The sequence below is a fragment of the Plasmodium yoelii genome, assembly GCF_900002385.2.
Source record: "Plasmodium yoelii strain 17X genome assembly, chromosome: 6".
In the NCBI taxonomy this organism is placed as follows: domain Eukaryota; phylum Apicomplexa; class Aconoidasida; order Haemosporida; family Plasmodiidae; genus Plasmodium; species Plasmodium yoelii.
In genome coordinates this window covers 716,790-730,964 of record NC_036178.2, presented here as the reverse complement: position 1 = coordinate 730,964, position 14,175 = coordinate 716,790, and the positions used below count along the sequence as shown (strand labels likewise).

The 14,175-nt window shown below is 23.1% G+C and overlaps 4 protein-coding genes across 4 annotated transcripts; 3 read left to right on the top strand and 1 right to left on the bottom strand.

Moving 5' to 3' along the window:
• Nucleotides 1–244: 244 nt before the first annotated feature.
• Nucleotides 245–1,348, top strand: PY17X_0616200 (conserved Plasmodium protein, unknown function; the record flags this gene model as incomplete). Its single annotated transcript, XM_720675.1, has 1 exon — nucleotides 245–1,348. The coding sequence occupies one exon, from the start codon at nucleotides 245–247 to the stop codon at nucleotides 1,346–1,348; it is 1,104 nt and encodes a 367-aa protein (XP_725768.1).
• A 531-nt stretch (nucleotides 1,349–1,879) lies between these two features.
• On the top strand, nucleotides 1,880–2,905 carry PY17X_0616100 (30S ribosomal protein S12, mitochondrial, putative; the record flags this gene model as incomplete). The annotated part of the gene is made up of 1 exon (XM_720674.2): nucleotides 1,880–2,905. One exon carries the CDS (start codon nucleotides 1,880–1,882, stop codon nucleotides 2,903–2,905), a length of 1,026 nt encoding a protein of 341 aa, XP_725767.2.
• Nucleotides 2,906–3,864: 959 nt separating this feature from the next.
• Nucleotides 3,865–5,937, bottom strand: PY17X_0616000 (LITAF-like zinc finger protein, putative; the record flags this gene model as incomplete). Its single annotated transcript, XM_720673.1, has 1 exon — nucleotides 3,865–5,937. The coding sequence occupies one exon, from the start codon at nucleotides 5,935–5,937 to the stop codon at nucleotides 3,865–3,867; it is 2,073 nt and encodes a 690-aa protein (XP_725766.1).
• Nucleotides 5,938–7,789: 1,852 nt separating this feature from the next.
• PY17X_0615900 (DNA polymerase alpha catalytic subunit A, putative) lies at nucleotides 7,790–13,733 on the top strand (the record flags this gene model as incomplete). The annotated part of the gene is made up of 5 exons (XM_022955391.1): nucleotides 7,790–7,858; nucleotides 8,191–8,281; nucleotides 8,383–8,454; nucleotides 8,653–12,205; nucleotides 12,377–13,733. The coding sequence occupies 5 exons, from the start codon at nucleotides 7,790–7,792 to the stop codon at nucleotides 13,731–13,733; spliced, it is 5,142 nt and encodes a 1,713-aa protein (XP_022813175.1).
• Between the last annotated feature and the right edge of the window lie 442 nt (nucleotides 13,734–14,175).

The following is a 14,175-nucleotide window of genomic DNA, read 5'->3' as shown; positions in this document are numbered from 1 at the left end:
ATAGGCCTCTACTGCAATTCCATCGATTTTTTTGTTTCAAATAAAAATACTGTATTTTCAATTTTAGATATATTTATGTAGCATACATATTTTGTAAAATTATTTACACTTAATATTTTTTTTAACTCGCATTTGGACTAAAACAATAATTTTGTCTCCAGCAATATATATATATATATATATATATTTTTTTTTTTGGATATAATAAAGGGTTGTTTTTTTTTACTTTATTCTCTAATGAACAATGCAAGTAGAGAAACGAATTGATAGTCGGAACTTCGATTTTGTATTGCCTGTGCATGTAGATATTGACCAAATAAACGAAATAAACAAGACTTGTAAATATATTAGTGGAAATGTAAATCCTGAAATATACACAAAAAATACGAATAATAAAATAACAAAAATAATAGGTGGTGATTATAACTATGAAATAGTGAATGAAAATTCTAATAAAAATGAAGAGGAAGTTATAAAAAAAAAAATAATAATTGGAAATGGGTCTAGTAGTATTGTATGTACTACTCTAATAGGCCCAACAGCAAATAATTTAATGTTTACTAAAGGTATAGAATTAACACAATTAAATATTCGTATTAAAAATATGCAAGGTTATAGAACTGAAAGAGAAAAGATATTTGAAGAAATTGTTGCAAAAAATTTTGAGCAAGTAATAGATCATAGTCTATATAAATTTCAACAGTTTAATATAAAAGTTCAAATTTTACAAGAAGCATCATATATATTATCAAGCATAATAAATTCAATAACTCTAAATTTTATATGTAATAATATAAGTATGAATTATGTAATAAATTCAGTTAATATTGGTATTATTGATAAAGAAAAATATAAAAATTTTTTAGAAAAAAAATATGCTGTTTCGTCTTTATTACCAGAAGCAACAATAAAAATTCAAAATCAAGTTAATATTAGTAAACTATGTTCTGATAATAAATATGATAACACATTTATTAATAATGAAAATAACGAAAAAAATGATAAACCTATGTATGAACATGAAATAATATATAATTCACTAAAAAATTCATTATTTTATGAACATAATAATAATAGATATATTCCTAAAATAATATTAGACCCTCTTGATAAAGAAATAGAACTTTATTGTAGTAGTGCATTTTGTTTTATCATAGCTCCAGATTTTAACAAAATTTTATCAAACATATTAATAAAAAGTAATATAGGAATTTCCAACGATATTTTTAAAATATCAAAATCTTATGCTTGTAAATTTTCACACCTTTTACATGAACATGTCAGAAAAAGTTTTAATGAACATTTAACACGTCTTGAAACGACACTCTCTAGTAATTATTTCTTTTGAGTGATCATATTAATTAAACTACTTCAATTGTGTGTTCATAAGATAATTGGAATTCCCTAGCTTCAATTTTTCACGTTTATCCCTTCGCAGCTACTTCGTTATATTATATGTACATTATGCCATTTCGTTATTTTTTTGTTCATTTACAACTTTTCTCTTACCATATAAACACTGTGTCGACTTTTTTATCTTCTATATGCACAATTCATGCCATTAATGTGACGAATATCTTTATATACATTATTATGTACACAATTTTTTCTTTATTATTATTTTTTTAAACTAAAATTTTAAATAGCTTAATTTCTGACTAAATTTAGCTAACTAGCCATTTTTTTTTTTTTTTTTTTTTTTTTTTTTTTTTCCCTTCATTTTCGCAATGATGTAAAACGGCTTTCTGTGGAGTCGTTTTTATAAGCCTAAAATTTTTAAGGAAAAAAATAATTTATATCTCCAAATATGGGAATAGAAACATATAAGCATGTATATATATATTTACTAACAAATGGAAAATAAAATTTTTTTTTTACCATGATATCCGCATTAGCAAACACTATAAATAAGAATGCTGCTTCTTTTTATGTAAGTGGTAATTATCGTAATACAATTTTGGATAAATGGAAAACAGGACTCTTTGGAATATTCTCTCATAAGTTATGGGATAAAAACAATTATATGTTTAATAAATGGAATAATAAAATAATTTTAAAAAAAATAAAAAGTGATAAGAATAGTGTATACAGTGATGAACAGCTTTGGTCACCTGGTTATATAGGGACATATTGCAATACTGAAATTTCGAATTATAATGAAAAAAAAAAAAATAAAACAAATTATTTAACTAAGATAGGATATGGAAATGGTTATCATATTAATATAAATTTGGGAGTTTATCCAGTTGTTTCGAATTCTAATCAATTTAATAAATTTATGAGGATATCTCAATTTAGTACAAAAAATATAAGAGGAAGAATGTTTTATAAAAGAAGACCAAAACAAATACCTAAATTAAAAAAAAAAAATTGGAGATCAAAATGGTTAGAAGGTGCACCACAAAAAAGAGGTATATGTTTAAAAGTTCGAGTCCAAACACCCAAAAAACCAAATTCTGGATTAAAAAAAATAGCACGTGTTCGATTATCAACAGGTAGAATTGTTTCTGTTTATATACCGGGAATTGGTCATAATTTAAATACACACAGTATTATATTAGTAAGAGGTGGTAGATGTAAAGATATACCTGGATGTAATTATAAAGCTATTCGAGGTGTATATGATTTATTGCCAGTAAAAAATAGATTCCGTGGAAGAAGTAAATATGGTGTTAAGCTTTCAGAAGAAAAAAGAAAACATTTATTAGAAAGATATAATTTTAAACATATTACTATCCAAAAAGATATAGATAAATTTAATAAATTTAAATGGTATAATTATGTAGATAAAGATAAAAATTTAAGAGATAAACCATTAGAACCTAATGAACATACACCTATAGATATTTTTCATTTTAATACATATTATAGAAATAAAAAATTCCAAAAATCTCAAGGGGAATAATGTTAATCAAATTTTGGCAGACTCAAAATATTTTCCCTTTACACCCTAACCAAAAATTAAAACACGAAATCAGACATGTAATTATTCTAAAAAAATATTTTTTTTTTGTTGCCTTAATTTTTTATCATTGTATTTATCTTCACTGATTTGACTCGTTCATTTCGTAATCTAATTTTATATTCATTTATTTTTTAAGTATCTTTCATACTGTTCTTCACCCCTAAACTGTTTATACTTTTTTTTTTTTTTTTTTTTAACTTTGCTTTTGTTTTAAAACGGTGCATTACTACTTGTTCTTTTCGACTCGTGACGTCAAATGGAAAAGAATGCACCGACATATTTGGTGCCATACCTACAATTATATGTTGTAAATAATTTGCATTTCCATGCACAAGACAATATTATATATAATTGCTTAAATTTGTTTATAACCAAATTGGAATCAAATCTTACTAAATGAGATGAGAACAAAATATATAAATATAAAAAATTGTCATGGTTGCTAATGTGTAAGTTTATTACTATGTATATACACAATATATATACACACATATATATACACACATATATATATAATACATATATATATAATACATAGGTATGTATATTGTATGAATAGATATTCACTAGCTTTATTTGGTTGGAACGATAATATTTGTTTGTACAAATAGAAATACATAAAGTACAAATTAAATACAAATTAAAAATAACATTAAAAAATATAAAATAAAATATTAAAAAATACGAAATTATATGAAGGGTACATACTTAAAATTATAAGAGTGTAAACGAAAGACCAATAATATAAAAACAAATAAAATTATTTTTACCACATCTTTTTTTTACATCAAAAAAAGAAACTCTATTATATTGGATTATCATATGTCACATACTCACAAAATATGTGCATATAAATTTAATTGTACAGAATCTCAAATATCTGATTTCCATTAATTAAGTTAATTGGGTTCTGCTTCGTTTTTGCTATTTGCTTCGCTTTCTTCGCTTTCTCCACTTTCTGCGCTTTTGCCAGTTTCTACCTGAGATTGCTCCTTTTCTGCGATTCTGTCATACAATGTAGAACTTTCACTTGTGTCAGGATTTTCATTTCCATATAAATTATCATCATCAACATTATTCGTTTCATCTTTATTAGAATTATAATTTGAGATATTTACATTTTTATCGAAGTTAATATTATCAATATTGTACTTTTCTCGCTTGTTCGATAAAGGGGAATTAAAAGAACCGCCTCTAGAATCATCCACCAAAGAATCGGCTCTAGAATCATCCACCAAAGAATCGTAGATGTCAGAATCAAGCTCGTTTTCTTCTTCATTGAAATATGACATATTGTCATCATGATCATAGATTGTATTAAGCAAATCAGCATCCATATATGACGAATCAAGTTCTTTTAAATTATATTTAGGATTATATTTTTCATCTATTAAGTTTAAAACTGTTTGGTGTTCAGATTTTTCGATAATATCTTTTAAAGCTAACTTTATTTTATTATCCATGCCAATTACTCTATTCATATTTCCATTGTCATCATATAATTCGTCATATAAAATGTCCATTTTATATTTTTCATTTAGTTGTATATCATTTAGAACCTGTCTATACATAGCTTGTTTTAAATTATTTGGGCTTGGATTAATGTAGTTTATTTCAGTAATATTAGATGCTGCATCTGTATCATCTACATATGGATCTGCATACGGATCTGCATACGGATCTGCATATGAATCTGCATACGGATCTGCATATGAATCTGCATATGAATCTGCATCTGCATTAACAATATATTCGTCATCTACCATAACATCACCAACTTTGGGGACTGCTGATGACAAATTTATGATTTTGATAGAATCATTATCATATATATCAATAGGGTGTATTGTTTCAGATTCAGGTATATTAACTTTTGGGTTAATAAAAAAAGGATTTAAAATTGTGTCGTTATTTATTATATCAAAAATTGACATATGCTTAACAAAATTCATAACATTATATTTTTCATTTTTATATTTTTTTAATAATACAATATTCCATAATAGACAGGTATGTGGATCTTTATTTCTACTAATTTGAATAAAAGTACATTCAAAAGATATTATATCATTTTTTTGTAAGTGTTGAATTTGAGTTATCAAAGAATCATTAAAAATTGCCATCACATCTGGTCTATCATTTTTATATTCAGATGGGTTCATTTTAATATATAATACATTACTACTAAAAAAACCTTTTCTTATTTGAATAACTTTTCCTTCCCAATTAATTGTATTTCCATAATATTTGTTTTTAAAATTATATGTACTATTAAAACTGTTTCTAAATTGAGATTTGTTTCCACAATCTTCTAAATAATTAATCCATGTAACTGATATATTTGGGCCTTTAACTAAATTATCAAAATTAATATTTGTTGATATTCTTAAAAAATAAAAAAAAAATATTAAAAATATTAATGATAAAAATAATGCTAAATATTTTTCGGATATAATTATTGCAAATTTCTGAAATTGAAATGTTATTATTTTATTTTCTCTTGTTATTTTAACTGAGCTTTCTAATGAGGTCAAGTTACGATTACAAATAGGGCATATATATTTTTTTTCTTTAAAAGTTAGATATAAAATTGGTAATAAAAATATAGTAAAAAATGAAATAAATAAAAATAATATTATTACTAATAGATATACAAATAAAGGACTATAAGACTTAATTATTGGATACACATGTGTATTACAATATTCACAATTTAATGAATATTTTTTTATTTCATTTTCTTTTTCTTCTTTTTCTTCTTTTCCTTTACATTCATATCTATTACTATAATACTCTACATTTCCATTCTTATTTAATATATTCGTTTTATTTTCATCTGTTTCGTTCATTTTTTTTTTATTGTCTTCTGATAATTCATCATTACAATTATTTACATTCATTTCTTCCATTTCATTTTCGAGAACGTTCATTTCACTCAGTCTCCCATCTCCATATTTCCCAAACCCAAACATTTTTTTTATAAAATAGTTAAAAAGGTGGGCATTGATTAGTGTTATATCGTATGTTTGCCAATTTGGTCGGTCAATTTCTTTGTGTATTATATTTTATTCCTAATTTGATATACAAAAAAAAAAAAAAAAAAAAAAATCCTTTAAACATATTTTGTGAGTTTTACTGTTCGGAAATGTTCATATTCAATGAAGGGAATTGAAACCCTCCAGATTCAAATAATTACAACTTATAATTAAATAAAGTGATGGAAATAACAATATGATGTATTAAATAAATGCACAAAAATTATGTGTTACTCATGCGACAATGCCATATATACATACATACATACATATATTACATATATATATACATACATATATATATACTATATACATACATATACATTATTAAAATTATGAAAAAATAAAAACGGAGATAAGATTAAATTTTGTGTGTGACTTTAATTAAAAATACGAAATAATACTAAATTATTAATTATAAAAAAAAGGAAAAATATGTATTAAATGCTTATTTTTTTATATTTTATATCTAAACAATAGTGTTAAATATTTGTTATTTTATTAGTTCATAAATATATTCTAATATTTACAATCTTAAAAAGGCTAAAACAAAGAGAAAAATACTTTTAATATATTGCTCATTTTTCATATTTTTATGCACATATAAAAATATAGATATTTTTTTTTAATTTATTATTTTTTTTTTTTATCAAAAAAATAAATAAAATTGCCACACATTTATTTTTCACACAATATAATATATAAACATATACATACAATATGGTATTGAATTATTTATAAGTGTTTATGGTGGTATATAAAATTAACAATAAATTTTTATGTGTAAAATATTAATTTTGTTGATACAAGTCTATAATTTATTTTGTTTATTTAATTTGATAACACATTTTTATAAGCAAACACAATTCATTTTTATCATATCTACACACCTTTAAACTTATCATTTTTTTTTTTTTTTCTTTTTTTTTTCTTTTTTTTATTCTTAACAAAAAATTATATATAGGGAAAATATATCATATTTAAGGTTTTATATATTTGACCCAAGGATACAAAAAAGGAATATAATGAAATAGTAACATAATCTTTTATTATATTTTTAGAGAAAATATTTAATTGCACTTGAAATAAAAAAAAAAGACATTAAATTGTTTTAAAAATATAAGGTGTAGTTATATACTGAACTAAATTTATTTTATTTTTTTTTGGAGAAATTTATACAATCACATAATGAGAATTATTATTTGTATGTTTGTTAAATAAATGTTGCAATAAGACTTGAAAGGGTATAAATAAAATAGTATTTTCTAAATAAATATGCAATAATATATTATATTTTATAAATGCATTAATTTCTTATTTAGCTAGCGAATTAAATTGTTCATATTTTCTTAGCACATTTTTTTTTGTTTCCCTTTGCAATATTTACACACATGTATTTAATTTCTTCATGTGTATATAAGGAATAAAATTATCATCTCCTTTTCTTCTCTCTTTTTTTTTTCCCCTTCCCTTTTTTTTCTTCGTTTTTTTCTTCTCTTTTTTCTTCTTTTTTTTCTTCTCCTTTTTTTTCTTCTTTTTTTTCTTCTCTTTTTTTTTTTTTTTCCCTATTTCAACATGCATGTTCAGAAAATTTAATAAAAAAATGTTTAGGATATATAAAAAAAACATTAACAAACATTTTTTTTTATGTATTTTCTTTTTATATTAAAAAAAATAATTTTTTAAGCTTTTCAATGTATTATATTTTTCTCTAGTTTGAATAAATAATACTTATATATGTTATTAAATGCCAAATTAAATCATTTTATATTTCTATTTTAAAAAAAAAATGAGTAATGTTTTTGATAAATTAAGGAAACAAAGATCAAAAGAATGCAAGGCAACAGACTTTTATGAGGTATATTTAATATGTATATGCATAAATATATTTACAAACAATAAAGTTCCCTTTTAGGCCTATACTCTCTTTTACTATTCACATATTTATTTTTATCCTTTTGTTTTATAAATAAATTTATATTTCGAGCCAAGCATATGTGTGCGTGTGTGTGTGTGTGCGCGTGCCTATAATTGTTTTATGCTATGTTCTGAGATTTTGAAAAAAAATGGCTGTTTCGCAAAACTCACACAGGCTCAGCATTTTGTGACCATGAGGAGGAAAGACTTAACACCCCTCCTTCCTTTATGTTATTGTCAGTTCAATATTTTTATTTTTCCTTATTTGTTCAGGTGAAAAATAAAAATGATGATATATATGAAGTAGTCGACGAAGATGGATACATAGAAAATAAAAATTCATTAAAAAGTTTTATTGTTGGAGGTAGCTATTAAAATGGAATTTTTTAAATTTTAGCTAGCTAGTATTATTTTGTTTGCCTACATAATTCTCTCTGATTTTATGAAAATTTCTTTTTTTCTTAGACGACAAAAATTATGATTCAAGCGATGATGTGATATTAGAAACGGTTGACTATAGCATGATCACCAAAAAAAGTAACTTTGAAAAATAAAATAAAATAAAAAACAAAATGTGGTACTAAATACTTGGCTAACTGCTCATCTCTTTCCAAATGGGAAGCAGCTAGATTCACAGAAATTCTCGCAACTGTGCAATTATTCCTCTATTTTGACCTCCTTTATTTTGACCCATTTTATTTTGATTTTCTTCGCCCGCTCCATTCCCCTTTGTAGATGCCGAAAAGGAGAGCAAGCCAAAGCGGAATACACAAATAGACGATTTTATCCGTGAAAAAAAAATACAGAAAATATTTTCCAGTGGCAAGCTAACTAAAGATGATATTTCAAAAACACGAAATATCGAAAAAATGATGGAAAATAATTCATCATCTAGTGATAGTGAAGGAAGATGTGGTAAAATAAATATAAAAAGAAAGACAAGAGATTCATATGATTCTTATTATTATAATAATAGTAGTAACAATAGTAAAAATAAAAATATATATGATAGAATCAATAGTCAACCTCGCAAATCTCAAGAAAATTATGATATATATGATAAAATCGGTAAAGATAATATAGGCAATGCAAATTTGATAAATACCAAAAAAACAAATAATTTTTTTAATTCTGATGCAGAACAAAATGAAGAAAATAACGAAAATTCTGATAAAAAAAGAAAAATGGAAATTGAAAATAACGAACCAAATAAAATTGTAAAGACTATAAATTCTAATAATAATTTTAAAGACAATATTAAACAAGAGGAAGATGTTCTTACTATGAATAAAAATTTATCATCTTTAAATAAAAATATAAAAAATGATAATATTTTAAAAGATTTGGATGGGTTGGATATAAGAATAGAAATAGATGAGGAACATAAATTAGATGCAGTAAATTTAAAAAATGAAAATTTAGATAAAGAAAATGAAGATAGTGGGGATGAAAAAAATAATGTAAATGATAGTATATTAAAAAATAAATACGAAGAAATAATCATAAATGAAGATACAGGATATGTAAATATATACGTATTTGATATATGCAAACATAAAAATAGTATTATATTATTTGGTAGAACATTAACAAAATTAAAAAGATACAAAAGCATAAGTATATATATTGAAGATATGGATAGATGTTATTATTTTTTATTAAATAAAAATAAAAAATATGTAAAAGATGGAATAGAAATAACATATGGACATGAAAAATATAAAAATTTTATTATGCTAGATTTTGTATCTGAATTTAAAAAAATTAGGGAATACCATAATATAAAAATGGCAAAATATAAAATTGTTTTTAGAAAAAATTTAAATTTATCATCAAATAATGAAGAACTATATGCAAAGGTTTTATATTCATATAACTATGATAATATTAGTGAACAATTTTCAAAAGGAGATACATATTCTTCTTTTTATTGTTGTAATGATGATATAGTAGAAAATTTTATTATTAAAAAAAATATGAAAATGCCTTGCTGGGTTAAAATTAAAGATTTAAAAAATAATTTTTCTAATAATATAGCATATTGTTATTTTGATTGTACTGTTGCTTCAAAAAAAAATATATTTACTTTAGACAAATTTATGGAAAAAAAAAACACAGATTTGATTAATGGTTCTAATCACAATCCAACCACTAATTCTACTAATAGTGGCATAATACATGATGAATCTTTAAAAAAAATAGACAATAACAATTTAAACAATTTTATAGATATAGATTTGAATAAACTTGTTATAAGAGTTGTTTCGGTTCTTAACGAAGAAAATAATCATGAAATTTTTAGTATATGTAGTTTAGTAGATGCTGATGGAATGAAATATATAAACTTCTTTGGAATTTGTGTTAAATCAAATAAAAAAGGATCAACTCCAAATATAAGTAACAATATAAATGATAACAAAAATGAAATATATTCTTACAATCGAAACAATTGTAAAATATTTCCAAACGAAAAATTATTGTTACAAGCCTTTTTAAATAAAATAAGAACAATAGATGTAGATATATACATAGGATACAATATTTTAAATTTTGATCTTGAATTTTTAATTCATAGATGTCATGTAAATAATATAGATCCAGGAGTTTTAAGTAGAAAAAAAAAATTAAAAAAATCGGATAAAATGAAAGTAAATAAATTTAGTGGAACAAATAGTACTGGATCAATATATAATATTGTTCAAAATATAAAAGGAAGATTAATATTAGATATATATGCATTGTCTAAAGATACAATAAAATTAACTAGCTATTCTATGGATGAAATTATTGATGGAGTAAGAACAAAATTTCAAGAAAAGGTAAAACAGCAAACAGGATCAAATAGTGTAATAAATGGAAATAATAATTCTAACAATCATACAAATAAAAATAAATCTCGAGAAAACATTCAAAATGTATTTAAAGATTTTATAGTTAATGATATAAATTTAATAAATTGTAATAATATACATTTATTTGATTCTGAACAAATTTTAGAAAACCATTTAAATACATATATAAATAGTCAAATTTTTAGTATATATGAAATATATAATGTATGTAATGTTTTACAATTAGTAGAAAAAAGTAGAGATTTAACAAAATTGAGTGGATATATATGGGCAAGAAGTTTGCTTTCATATACTAGCGAATGTGTTGAATATTTTTTATTACATGAATATCATAAAAAAAAATATATAACTCCTTTAGTAGCTAAAAAAAAACCAAAAATAGAAAATGATTCTAACAAATCAAAGAATACAGCAAAATATTTAGGAGGTTTGGTTTTAGAACCATTATGTGGATATTATGATACATATGTACTTTATCTTGATTTTAATAGTTTATATCCTTCAATTATTATAGAATATAATATATGTTTTAGTACTTTTAATATGAAAAATTATTTAGCATTATCTGGTTCTACATCTGAAGAAATTCAAGAAGAAACAGGAAAAAGAAATATAATAGATTACAATGATTCAGATGTAAATAATTTAGATAAAGATGATCAAGTTGGTGATATATCAAATATAGATTATTTTGATAAAACAAAACCAGGTATTTTACCATCAATTTTAAAACAATTAGTAGAAAAAAGAGCATTTATTAAAAAATTAATAGCAAGTGAAAAAAATAAAGAAAAAAAAGAATTGCTTCTTGTTCAATCTTTATCTATAAAACTTATTAGTAATAGTATATATGGTTGTCTAGGAAATACACATAATCGATTTTATGCTAAATATATTGCATCTTATATCACACAAAAAGGTAGAAACTTATTACAACATACAAAATTTAAAGTTGAAAAGGAATTTAACTTAAAAGTTGTATATGGTGATACAGATTCTATCATGATAGATACTGGAATCAAATCATCAGATGTTAATAATTATAAAGAATCATTAAAACTAGCTCATACTATAAAAAATAATATTAATAAAAATTATAAAAAATTAGAATTAGATTTAGAATGTATTTTTAGTAAATTACTTTTATTAAAAAAAAAAAAATATGCATGTGCTAAGGTTATTGATCCTAATTTAGGAAAATATGAATATGAAATGAAAGGTATCAATTTTATAAAAAGAGATTTTTGCAAAATATCAAAACTTATAGGAAATGAAATGTTAAGAATTATTTTTTCAAATAAAGAATACAAGCCATCTCAACCAAATTCGTCTAACACTTCTCTTAGTCACACTGACGACCTTTCAATTCAGAACGACCTTTCGGAGCAAATTCACGAGTACCTTCGTTCCGTATACCAGCGCATCCAAAACGACGAGTAAGCCTGTCCGTATTTTGCACCGTTTTGTTGCACCACTCATGCTTCACCGTTTTGCTGCACCGTTTGTTACACCGTTTGTTACACCGTTTTACTGCACCTTTTTGTTACACCGCTCATACTGCACCGCTTCACGTTACACCACTTCGCGTTACACCGCCCACGTTGTAGGTTCGACCTCGAGCACTATGTAATCACCAAAAAGCTAACAAAGAATGTCAACGAATATCAGGAGAAGAATTCGCTAGGACATGTATTAGTAGCAGAGAGGATGATAAAAGATGGATACAATGTTTGTGTAAATAAAGAGATTCAATATTGTGTATGTAGAAATGAAGATGCATTAAAATTTTATAATAAAGGAAATGAAAAATTAAATAGTTCATTATGTTGTTTTAGTATTAGTGAAATAAAAAAATATAATTTAAAAATTGATAAGGATTATTATATTAGAAACCAAATATTATTACCTATCAATCGACTTTGTCAATATATAGAAGGAACAAATATAGAAAAAATTTCATCATGTTTTAATATATACAATGTTAAAGAAATAAAAAGTGATGAACAGATAGATGAATCTTATTTAGAAACAAATGTTTTATCATTATTAAGTGAAACAGAAGAAAGATTTAAAAATATAAATTTAAAAGGGTTTCTTAATTGTGATAATTGTCATCATGATGTAAAACCAGTTATATTTATAAAATATTTTAGATGTAATAAATGTTTTTCACTTTTACCAATAGATAAAATAAGAAATTATATATTTTCATTTATTAATCATCTATGTTCTACATTTTATAAACAGATGTATATATGTAATTCATGTTTGTTAAAAACGAGAAGAATATTTTTAAAGGAGTCTAATAATTGTCCTAATCTCAATTGTGATAATCCCAAAAATTCACTAAAACCAATTTTATCAAAAAAATATATTTATTCGATCTTAGAATATTTTCTATATCTGCTTAAAGGGAACCTACTTATCATACCCACGAAGTTGCATCAAAAGGGAGATGTAGATGCTGCGAATGAAGCTGGAAATGATGAAAATAAAGCCGAAAATGGTACAAATAAAGCCGAAAACGGTGCAAATAAAGCCGAAAATGAGAACAAAACAAATACCCAAATTAACGAGGAACCTGAAGAGTATGCAACAGATATTAATGTGTCTGTATGTATTGGAGATGGGTATAAAATACATATATTAAATAATAATCAACTAATAAAAAATAATAAAAAAAATGTGTTTAAAATAGAATCTTATGATAATATTTGTAAAAATAAAGAATTAAATTTAAATATTACTAAAGGTTTACAAATGAAATTCCCAAATATCTCAAATTTCATAACTTATCTTAATTTAAAAAATAACACATTTTGTATTAATTATAATGAAGAAAGAAATACAATCAGAGAATCGATTCAAAATATTATACAAAATGATATATATTCTCAAATATTTTTTGACAATATTTTTTCAGTTTTCCATTTATATGTTGCTTCGAAAATTTCTAAATTGTAATTCCACTCGCTCGTTTCATTTTTGCCTTTCATTTTTTCACTAAACCCTGAACTCTCGTTTTTTAATTTTTAACAAATCGTTCCTTTGCGCAAGCTCACAAAATAAGGCATAAAAATAGTAAAAATAAAAAAAAATAATAAAAAATAATAAAAAAAAAATAAAAAAAAATAAAAAAATAATAAAAAAAAATAAAAAAATATAAAAAAAAATAAAAAAATATAAAAAAAAATATAAAAAAAAAATGGCCAAAATGGGCACACACAGTACGCCGCGTGCACAAAGTATCCCACATTCTATATTTAAAAAATAACAAAATAAAATAAAATAGTAAAATAAAATAACAAAATAAAATAGTAAAATAAAATAATAAAATAAAATAATAAAATAAAATAATAAATAAAACAAAATAAAGCAAAACAAAATAAAGCAAAACAAAATTAAG